Source organism: Amphiura filiformis, chromosome 5 (genome assembly GCF_039555335.1).
Source record: "Amphiura filiformis chromosome 5, Afil_fr2py, whole genome shotgun sequence".
Lineage (NCBI taxonomy): Eukaryota > Metazoa > Echinodermata > Ophiuroidea > Amphilepidida > Amphiuridae > Amphiura > Amphiura filiformis.
This window is the reverse complement of record NC_092632.1, coordinates 48,741,245-48,753,807: the sequence shown is the minus strand read 5'-3', so window position 1 is coordinate 48,753,807 and position 12,563 is coordinate 48,741,245. Positions and strand designations below refer to the sequence as shown.

At 35.1% G+C, this 12,563-nt stretch overlaps 1 protein-coding gene across 2 annotated transcripts in view; it reads right to left on the bottom strand.

The window, feature by feature from the left end:
• LOC140153289 (alpha-1,6-mannosylglycoprotein 6-beta-N-acetylglucosaminyltransferase A-like) overlaps positions 1-12,563 on the bottom strand; it is a 99,571-nt gene that overhangs the window by 27,914 nt on the left and 59,094 nt on the right. Inside the window, exon 9 of one of the 2 annotated variants that reach the window (XM_072175998.1) lies at positions 578-619. The exons of the other annotated variant lie outside the window; for it this stretch is intronic. Coding sequence (XP_072032099.1) covers positions 578-619 — 42 coding nt within the window. The remainder of the gene's footprint in view (positions 1-577; positions 620-12,563) is intronic. 2 annotated transcript variants of the gene reach the window in all.

Here is a 12,563-nt window from a genome sequence, read left to right as displayed (position 1 = left end):
ATGGATGGGCTGACCAATATTTTGAGTAGTGGATGCTGGCGAAATATTCTCATTCTTATTCAGTTTAGTATAATTTTTATAAGTAAAAAAATATCAGAAAAATAAAGTTACTTAAATTGTCAAGACATCCCTGTTGTTTTAAATGAACACGAACAGCTAAGCCGCATTCTTAATTTGTGCACATGTATTACGCGAACGTATTATCGCGCGATCATTCAAATTGCGTGTATTCTTGACAAGACGCACCAACTGAATTAGAATGTAGAATATTAGTAACCACGTTTGAGCAAATAAATACAAATGATTGGATCGCATGTATCATATTTATTCATGAGGTTATGAATTTCCAATTTAAACACAATGGGGAAATAATCTAGGAATTAACAAGCTCACAGCACTGGTAAATTGATTGCATGCTGACATCTGTAAAGGACAATGTATGGGTGCTGAATAGTTAGTAAACAATTATCATGAACTTTAGTTCAAGTTAGTAAATCAAGATGCTTAAAACATGCATTCTCATGTTTTATAATCCATGGTGCATTTACTGAGATTCTTGCAGACGAGCATCCGTTACCTTCTTGTTGTTCTTTGTTTTCTTCCTGCAGAAAAGAGGTACCTAACATGAAAAAATATCAAATTGTGTTTTTTAATCAAGTTATTTTGCTACAATACACACATACAGAAAAATCCCCTTCACACAAACACAAATATCAGGCCTCAGGCGTGGTCACCTATGTGGAAATTTGACATACACTCTCCAACCTAAGAACTAAACTACGGACAACCTGGGGTAGATTATTTTTTATGTCCAGCATACCGGCATTAACAGCTCAAATCTAGGAGATAACACTGACGAAACTTTGGCTAGGTACAAGTGACCTGGTGAAGGGGGTTGCCGTAGATTTTGCAGCAAGATCCATGTTTATGTATATAAAAATCTGGTGTGTGTCCTCTTTTGGTAACAAACACCAACATGTGGCATTGTGGCCACAACCGCACACCCCACCATACACACCACACCCACCTCAAACACCACAAGACACACCCACTCCTGTACACAAAATGCCAGCGAGAATGTGTGTTTTCTCATGACACACATGTTCACAATAGTATTCAGACCATAATAATGGTGATAGCCAATTGAGCCACTGATAGATTCATGAAAAGAAAAACAATAGTTGCCATAAAGCGACAAACAATGTTAGGCCACTATATGTTCATCATACACCCCTTTTGACAGGATTTTGACATATTCCTCGAAAAACAAATGTTTTGGTAGTAAAACTTTGATAAAGATCTGAACGATAATTGCTGAGCATGATGCAGCAAATACATTTCCAGATGTCATGATGGTTCTTGAGTTAATATAAGGCCAGCAATGCACTAGAACAATTTTCTTACATTTCTTCACATATTTCAACAGCCATAATTATATAAGATCAGTTCAGCTCAAGCATTATGTTTGAATTTCATAAAATCTCCATAATACGCTCTCATGTGTTACTCCTCCCTCCCTGCTACCAACATGTGATTATAAAATAATAAGATAAGAATCCATAAATTAAACTACACGATTCAGTGGTGACAATATTACACTAATGATGATTCCAGGTGTTGAGTACTAATAAATGCAACATTCTTGGACACAAACAGCATTCCAATAATGTTACTAATTTACTAATATACTAAGACGAACGAAAAGTATACATCTGGCCTTAGGGGAATAAAGTCACATCAAGTCGAACGAGGTATCAAAATACACAGAGCTAAATTCTCTAGCTATTGATTACTTTATTTGGTGATTTAGGTTTAGTGTGTTTTAAGATATTGCTTTTGTTTTAAGTGAATGGATATTTCATTTATAAGGTTAATCAGAATGTGCCAATATATTTATTGTTACTACATCAATAAGCAATGTTTATTTCCCCTTTTTTGACATTTAGTCACATACACAGTCAGATATAGAGCAATTGTGAATTACAAACACACACTGCCAGATATGCCTTTAGAATTTAATAGTCTCAGCCTGCATTAATGGCAAAAACAGTGACCTTTTTACTGCTGAGCAATATGTAAACACTGATGGACTTACGCTATAAGACATTTATCAACTGGATTTAAAGTGATACTCAGAGATAACATACAGAATAGCTGTATAAATTGAATTTAGGTTACACACCATGGTTCAATAATTAAATCAACAACTTTCAGTTGAACAAGGCTTGCAGTTCTTGAGATAAGTCAAACTCAGTGTTGTAATTAAACTAAATTTAGTGACTGCGGAAGTATGAGTGCATCTAAAAACTCTTAGATGGCATTTGATAGCTATTTTGAAAAACTAACTGGCTCACATCACCTTAAACAAATGATTTTTTTGTGTTGCAGCAAAATAGTGATACCTTATCAATCAGCAAAATTGTATTCTTATCCCTGTGCAGCTGTGTAAAAGCACTGATAAATGGAAACCAAAGAATATTACCATGGTAACAGCAACATCTCAATATTTCTTATTAGCTGTCCGGGGTTTAACTAACAACTGTTGTGTATTGCTGCGAGAAATAATTGTACCACCAATGTTTACTGAAGATAGCAAACTTAAAATCTTGCTCTGCCTGTGATAGAGCTTATCAGCTTGTGATAAAGCACTATGTAAAAACCATGTTGCTTATTAATTGTCCTAGAGTTCTGTTAAAGGAGTAGAGAACTTTGAAATCCCACCCTCTCAAATTGGTAACCATATAATCCTACTGTCTACTGAAGATAGCAAAAAGCTTTGAACTTTACCTATAGGTTAATAACTGTGTATTACTTGTTGAGAGCGAATTTGGACAAAATAATGCAGACGTGTTGGGAATGTAGATGCGTCTCATGCACAAGCCCTGAAGGGAGAGACAAATAGACGCATCAACATCTCATCACAAGTGTAATACTTACTTGAGCAACAAGTAATATGCATGTTTTAACCTATTTCATACACAACAAAAAAGTTGGGCAAACAAACATAAACAGATCCATCTCCACAGAAAATGAATTGATCATATGTGACATGCACTGCGTGGAGTGCAATTCATTTTTAAAATATATTTTTCTGACATTTTCTGATTGGTTATGTGGTTCTAAGAGTGTATAATATATTCTTTCAAGACCATGCATGTGGGTTATTCAACAAGTTCTGCCTCCACGCTCATATCTAAGCTTCTGCAAGTTTATAACCTATGATCTTATCTAGCTTCTGTGAAAATTTTGTTTTAATATCTTTCCTCATTTGTTGTAACAGAAGTGAATTAAATTGAGAAAATCTGTACAAATATCTGTAGAGATAACATAAGTAGACCAACTTGAAGTAATCATTTGGTCACTTCAGATGGCTTAAATTGACTGACATATTAGAAATTATGTCAATATTTCATTAAGATCATTGTCTGCCACTGCATATCAATTCATGTCTGTGCTTAGATTGTGAATATCCAAATGCCATATTCTCCACATTAATGAAAATATTTCATCTGCGTGCATGTTAAGTTAAAGTATTTTAACTATTTGAACTTGAACTTTCGTATCTATATGTGACCATCCAGCACAACTGAGCCCTGAAGTCGCCAATCATCATTTTTGAGATATTCAACCAAAATATTCTGCTTGAAATTAGCTTTAAAATGATGTATATCATGTCTATAGTACTTGACATTTAAGTAGTGAAAAATCAATAAAACAGTCAATAAATCCTTTGTTTCCTGTTGTTTATTGTTAAGTTCAATGGAGCATATCTCAATAGTAGCACTGGCGACATTTGTGGTGGATAGTCACATATATGATGTTTGAAGAAAGGTGTACTTTCAGAAGGTTCAACAAAATAATATATAGGCCTAGTTAGCCACAGAGATGAACATTTTATTTACAGTGCCTATTCTGTAGACCTCAAGGTCTCAAATAAATATTTGAGTCATATTAGGTATCAGCTCAAGAAATAATTTTTAACTCACCCAGTATGTGGTGACAATGTCATTTATTACTGTCTACTGAAGATAGCAAAAACTTATGAAAGTTATTGCTGTCATGTGAGAAAATCCATGCAAATACTAGGTGTAATGCAAGAGATGATCTATCCCATCAGCAGTGGCATGGCCAGGACATTTTCTGAGGTGGGGGGGTGGGGAGAACTTGGACAAAATGGTCGAAAAAGGGCCAAGTACAATAAAGACCTAACAATTTTAAATATCAGGGTGGCCAGCATCACACAAGGCGGGTAGGAGCAGGAAACAAACAATGCAAAATAAACATGTGATGAAAAATCTGTCATTATTATTCAGTATTCACACATTTGTGTTATTCTGGGTTTAAAATGGTCATGTTGCATTCACTGATTATCACTGCCAACAAACCTGGGGGGATATGCTGCAAACATGGGTTGCAGTTTTGGCCATTTGGTATATCAATGACCCCCTTTTCTTGGTCAATTTTGGTATGTGGATGGGCATTTCTTCAAACTTCCTATTAAAAAATACCCAAATTTTACCTAACTGTAGACAAAATTGTTGAATTTTGCCAGAAATGTTTACTTTTTTTTATAGCTATGGGTTCAAATGTCTCTATATGCAGTGGCGTACCGTGGCCGCCCCAACCCCGGGGGGCTGAAGAAAATTCAATTTTGCCACCCCTTCCTCAACAGCCGAAAAGGTTGACCCAATTTTTTTCTCGGTCGTTTGAAAAAGTGAAGAGCCCCATGCTTTTACCCCGGGGGCTGGCACCCCCAAAGCCCCCCCAAAATACGCGCATGATATGAATGGGTCCACTTACAAATTCTCAGCAACACATTCCTACCCAAAACATATGTGTGCCTGGGTCAAAAATAAAAAGGGAAAAAAACCCAACCCAAATAGACACCCTTGTGATTTTATTCCCTACGTACAGTACAAGCACACCAAAGCTTAACAGTGCTTGGAATTGACTGCAAAGTCCATGTCATGCACTGTTGAGTTAATCAAATATAGCTACCACAGGGAGATGATCTAAATTGGAATAAAATTATTATCATCTCCTTTACTCATAAAACTCCAATTTGCATTTGCAATTTTTGATCAATACAATCTTACACATTGCTATGAGGTATGCTTGAAATTAACCATGCACTCTTACTATTATGCTAACAATAAAAAATAATACATTTTCAAGCAAAAAATGACAATTTTCTTCTCATACATTTTGTGTGTAACAAAGAATATATGAAATCACAAAATCTACAATTTTCTTAAAACTTTTCACATTAAGGGAAGGGGGGGGGGGGTTTAACCCTGGAATTATGGAAACTTTTGGGCCTCATGACTTCTAAAATGTTGGTCTAAAGTATATAAAAGTATACATATTTAAAATGGAAATGACTTGATAAATCCATCTGTGAGGTCAAATTTGGGCAAAAATGCTCAGGTTTTTTGGTTCAAATATTTTTGGTTACCGTAACAAAAAAATTCTTACATTTTTTTTTATTATTAATTTTTAAAAACTAGATATAAATATCTAGGACCCCTTTTTTTTTTTTTTTTTTTTTGACCAACTTCATCAGAAATATTTGAAATTTGGGCCAAAATCAGGCTTTTTTATGAGGTTTTTTGTGCAAAATTGAGCATTTTCCAACAACTTTTGATGAAAACTGTTAAATGTAAGTAATTTGAAGCATATGTTGCCATACATCCCAAGTCTGAAAAAAAATTGCATTTCACATTTAGGTTTTCAAACCATCTACACAAAACAAATTTTGTTTTTTTAACCTAACATAAAAATTGCATTATAACCTTTTTATGACAACTTCACTATAATAAATTTTATTGCTAATGATAAACCAATCACTTTAGAATTGTTATTACTATGTACGAATAGCCTATTAATATATCATCCATGCTTAGTTGCCCAATATATTGATTGGCTGTTGACTGGGTCAAACCTCCATAGCAACAGTACACAATCAATTGCAATGTAGAATGCCATTTCAGTGAATTCTGTTGACACAACACCGGATATACATGTAGATAAAGCTGTTAAGGTCTTGATCATCAATTTAAACACACTGATCAGCTGCTAAACCATGGTTAGCCTTGCATTATTAATTTATGCTCTTTGAGAGTTGGACGCATACCGGTATCTCATTAAACTTTTAGACTAATGATCTTGTTGGTGTCACTTAAGTAGTTTGCATTTGCAGCAAACTAAAATGTGTGTTGAAGTCTGCATGGGGTGTGCATTATTTTGTAAAGACCTGTAAATGAGTATGCACACCCGCAAAACCAACCAAGGACATCCATGGTTTCCTTTCTGTGTGTTTGGATCTCTTGACATGCTAGCTATATATATGTGCATGTCACATTTTAAAGAGTTACTTGTAAAGTATTACCTTTAAAATCGGTGCCCTGTTTGAGACTGCTATCTACTGAAGATAGCATACCCAATATCAATAATTTGAACATCAATTACCTTCAGAAATCTCTCGATTGCTCAATGCAAATTATCAGATCACCAATGTCTTGAAAGATGGGCCCTAAATCGGTAAATACTGCAATTTCTGTAGTCAGACATCAGAGCACACCAACCTAGCCACAAAAAGCAAGCGTAATCATAGACCGTGAAGACATGGACAGTCATCTGCGGCATATATTCTTTGAAGCTATGCTAGTCTCACCTGAACACGAAGACAAGATAGTCTCTGAATTGATTTACCGGACAAAAGTTTTGATTTCTCACATAGAAGCACAGAGATATTTAGATAGGGTTGGGCAAGATTTACGTGGTGTGAAGTCTAACTATTTTCTGCATTGTATGAACTTGCCTAACACTAGCTACATGTTAAGCAACACCTTATCAGTCTGATCTGATAGGCTAGCCTCATCTATCAAATGCCATACCTTTTCTCTCTATCGGCAAGTTATCATCACAGATTCATCAAATCCATATGCGACCATATCCAATGCAATCAGTGACTGGCTGTCCATACATTTAGCTGAATAAATCAATGGCACAGAGCTCTCATCATACTATTCAAATATTATTGTATATCTTCTACTCCTATATTGTATTTATCCACAGGCTTTATTGGAAATCTTATCTTGCTTTTTTACACTTCTTTTGAATATTGAAACACATACATGGACTGCAAATCAAATTGAACATATGTCTTCATGTTAATTCACATTTTGATTAAGTTCTTTTTGTATGTTATTGCATTTTTTTCTGCAGCGTCTGTAACAGTCTGGTTTCTTTTTTCTGCATATCATATATTGTGATGGATCTATAGTTCAATTGACTATGCAAATGTCTCTTAGAATTACTGTGTGTTCCCTCAAAACACCGGTCCTTGTAAATTCTCATTACCTTAAAACTGTTAAGCTCTATTTGTTTCAGCTGATGCCATGTTGGCTGACGTTTCTGAAAATATCAACATAATTTAGCACTTACAGGTTCTATCTACCATAAGGTTGTCTCGTTGAAAGTGTCCACAGCCCTTTCAACCAACCCTGGGAACCAACCATAATACCAATTAACTAGAAATGTGCATATGTTATCCTGTATATACCTAAAACTCAAATCTACTAGTCATTTCATCAATCAGGATTTCATTTTCAGGGACACTAACTATATAAGTAAACAGGCCCATAGCCAGGGGTGCGGGGTGTGACACCCCCCAAATGCTAAAGGCCCAAAAAGTCCCATTTATGGCGTAGCTTCTTGAAAAAATAGAGGTTTTTATGCCTTGTTGGTCCAAAATGTCCAAATCTGCCGCCCCAGTCCAAAAAGGTCCAAATTGTGAAAAAAAGGTCCACTTTTTCAAAATCAGCACCCCCCAAAATAAATCCTGGCTACGGGCCTGTAAGTAAATGTTACATGCCAAAAGATTAAACTTGAACCAAAATTGTTTTTAAGTAATCCATAGACAAATATTGGGTTTTTAGGTCTTCTATTTTTGTAAGTTTTATTGATCTCTTATTGCATTAACACAGACAACGTATGACAATTCAAATTTAGAAAATTGGCTTTTGGAACATTCAAGGACACATGGCAATCATGTTTTACAGTAGCAATATTCCATGACAATGCCTATATATAGTGCTATTTATACTGCTGCCTTGCTCCTCAAGTTCTTACAAAATCCGTAATGTGTGGGCTGTAAATAAGATGTCATTTCAGATATAGATTGTCAAGGTTATATCATGAATCTAGGCCGAGCTTTACAACACTTTTTTTTATAAACAAAACCAGAAACCACTGTGTTGAGACAGCTCAAGTTAAGAGTCCTTAGGTTTTTAATATTACATCCACTGCTTTATTGCCAAAGTTGCTGACGACTTTATCTACAGAATCCATTTGGCGAGTCTTGGTCGACATCTTCTAGCTTTTAGTAATCAATTTAAGGGGGTACTACACCCCTGCCCAATTTTGTGCCTATTTTTGCATTTTTCTCAAAAATTATAGCGCATTGGTGACAAGTAAGATATTTATATTATAGGGGCAAGGACTACAACCACTGCACTGGAAATTTTATTTCAGCACAGACAACAGGTGTGGAGTTACAAAAAAAAATGAGGGAAAACCAATATTTGATCAATAAATCAATAACTAATTGCCTTGAGTTGCTGAATTTTCAGTGCAGTAGTTGTAGTCCTTGCCCCTATAATATACATATATCTTAATTGTCACCAATGTGCTATAATTTGTGAGAAAAATGCAAAAATAGGCACAAAATTGGTCAGGGGTGTAGTACCCCTTAAATAAAATTACAATTTCTATATAGATGTAAATCACCAGTGTTATTACATGAAGAACTTTTATTAGACGGACCATAATGAAGTTGTAGAATTTCACTATTAATTGCACTATTAAGCAATATTGCAAAGACACCATATATACTACTCTTCCTATATTTAATATGAGGCACAGCACATGTACATTTGATACTTATGCTTATGACTAGGCCCGTAAGCAGGATTTTGGGGTGGACTTTTTTCCAGGATACTGAGGAGGGGGGCGATTTTGTGAAAAGTGGACCTTCTTCCCAAAATATGGACCTTTTGACCAAAAAAGCATACAAAATCTGATTTTATTCTTGCTACACTCACTCAATTCGGATTTTTGGGACTTTTAAAAATACTTTTTGCAAATGGGGGGGGAAGGTGCACCCTCCTGCATATGACGTTGTAGTTTAAAAAGACTCAAATATATCAATATCATGCCATGACATCCTTGTTGAAATTGAGCAAATTTTATACAAAAAATATATGGAGTATATTGCTCACTTCCTTTAAATAAAATTGCACAACATCACAACTGACTATAGAAACTTCTTGGCAGGCAGCGAGTCTCAGGTGGTTTTACACATTGTATCTATTTATTTGATTTTATTACGCAGACTATAATTTGGTGACCAAAAGCAAAACAAATATGAAATTTCAAATGGCACTGAAGGCTTCTGAGCTTAAACATTTTTGTAATTATTTTGTTTCAGTTAAAATATTTTAACATTTTAATATTTCAAAATTTCAATATTTTAATATTTTAATATTAAAATATTTTAATAACTTAAAAAGTCCTTGTGTACATCTTGTTAAAAATAATTTTGCAGATTCAGAGGGAAAACAGTGGGGGAAATAATGAGTTACCTGTACACCGAAATCATTTTCACCAAAATCATTTTCATTAATTCATTCATTCACTACTTCCTTCCTGCATTCATTCCTTCCTTCATTCATTCATTTCTTCATTCCTTCCTTCATTCATTCATATGCTGTGGGAATAATAGTCATCATCAACTGCTCGGGTATGCTGTGGGAATAATAAACATCATGTTCTTGAAAATGATAGAAATTCAGAAGCTGAATACTTTATCTCAAAATTTGATATAGGTCACATATTATCATTTAGTACACATCCTGATGTCAGGAAGGTTTCACAAAATGATAGGGATCCTTACAATATTCACTGAATTTATCATTTTATGAGAGAAAATGTGTTGTTGCCACATACCCTTTATCTGTTGTTATTAAAGAGATTATGCTACAGTAATGTACAAAATGTATCTACGTTCTAAATCATACCACCCACACAAGATCTCTGAATGGTACTTCATTAAGTCACACTACGATATTATTTTGGTTCCACCATCTTTTTCCTACCAAATTTGCTTTTATTAAACAAGCACACAAGTCCAAATTGAGTCGCTATAAACGTGCTTTAAATTTTTGTCACAAATAACAATCATTCTACTTGAATACCTGCATTATTCTTATTCTCTCTGATCATAAATTATATAAGTGTTTGAAAGCACCATGTATTATTCAATGAGTGATTAAAGTAACATGATCTTCACCTGGGCTCACTGGAGACACCCACACCTCTAACATTAATGACCTTTAAAGCAGATGATGTGTAACTGGTTGTCATGTGCTAGTGCACTTTTCATATTGGGCTATTCCAGTTGAAATCCATACACCCCTTATGGAAGAAATTACTTTAATCTCCCACAAAGGGAGTTTAAATTTCAAAATGGAGTCACTCAATGAGGTAACCCTATTTGAAATTCACACTCCCTGTGTGGGAGATTAAGGTTATGTCTTCCACAGAGGGTGTATGGGTTTCAACTGGAATTACCCATTCAGTCAAGTGAGCATTCAAGTCAAACATCGACCACTTGTGCAAGAAACACATGAGAAGTTGATATGGATGCATTTGGCCCAATGGCAGACATCTTGAGAGCTAGCTTTGGTAAATGAGATCCATATACTTATGTAATATAGCATGAGTAATCCAGCACTAACAGGCAAAGTAACTTTTGTTTTAAGTGTACGCACACTTTATGTGCACAGTATACAATTTATAACCGCGACTAAACAATTGAAGAGAAAAAGTACCCTTGAGCTAAAATGACTCGTGAAAAATGAACTATAAACAGCTTGCTGCCACCTTAGTAACACCCAGTACACCTGCATCTTTCTCATCTTCTTCACTTATCAGACAAGATCAAGTTGAGAAATGATGCCCTTTTATTAATTCATATTTTGTCACCTATATGTATGATGAAAATAAATAGCGATGGAAACAGCATGTTAAGATCTCGGCTAATAATAATAATGATACTGATGATAAGGAGGAAGTGGAGGAGCAGGATAAGGAGGAATAGGAGGATGAGGAGGAGGAGGAATATGAGGTTGAGGAGGAAGAGGAGAATGGGGAATGGGAGGATGAGAAGGAGGAGGAGGAGGAAGACATATGAGGAGGAAGAGGAAGGTGAGGAGGGGGAGGGAGAGGAGGAGGAAGAGGAGGAGGAGGAGGAGGAGGAGGAGGAGGAGGAGGAGGAGGAGGAGGAGGAGGAGGAGGAGGAGGAGGAGGAGGAGGAGGAGGAGGAGGAGGAGGAGGAGGATAATGATAATAACAATACACAGTAAGCAGAACAAAATATAGACAGAGATAAAACTGTTCCGTGTCCATCATGGTATAAAATGGGACTGGTAATTATGAAGCCAAGGTTTTTTTGTCAGAGTTTTGAGGCAATAACACCAGAACACGGTCAGAATGTCAATTTTATACTATTAAAGTGGGAATATTGATGCTACATTTTGTACTTTACATGTTCCGAGCAACTACCATGAAAATAATAATGTGCTAATATATTCCTTTTGTGCATAGCATGAAACATTTCAAAATTAGCAAAGTGTAATAATTTCATTACTTACACAGTAGTTCACTCTAACAAACTCTAACACATAGCCTATTCTGTAAGGTTTACTTTAAATTAAAGGGAAAAAGTATGCTTCTGGGAACTACATTTTCTGTTCTTACTCCTGATTTCATTCAGATTTAGCAACAGAAACAGATTTTGCAGGATAATATTTCAATAGTGATATTTCAGGTCACATATAACATTACTGAACCAAGCCCTCTGTGTGCCACTCAACTATTGCGTTACACAAGCACACCCTTGTAATCAATTTGCAAGTGAAGGCCTCCCACAACTTCAACTTAAATTTAACACTGCATGGTCTACTTGTCCATATATCTCATTTTCGTTCGAAAGAAAAACACTTCAATGCCTTTAAGGGATCTGAAAGTGACGTTTGCATAGTATTTCTGTATGACCCGAGAGCACATCAGACAAACCAAATTGTATTCTGAATATGAGGAATGTCCTGATGATATCAAATCATTTAGATTTTTTGAAATTTGCAATATATAATACAAATTTTATGGCAAATTATTAAATATTGATATTTTTTGACATTTAACAGTCCTTTAAGTAAAGTTTATAAAACTAATAATATGTAACTAAAGTGTATGTAGCTGGGAGGAAATGCCGATTATTAGAAAGTTTTGACCTTTCGTATTGAAGATATACAATTTTCTCCCAAAAGACCTTAATCTTTTTCTATGGCAAAAAATGTATAAAATCATAAAAACATTCTGGCCTAATTGAGATTTAAGTGTCTTTTCAAGTTGTATGATTGAGGATAAAATGCAGTAAAGAAAATGGATAATTACTTGCTTAAGGGCTGTGGTATGAACGTTTGGACAGTATTTATTGTGGG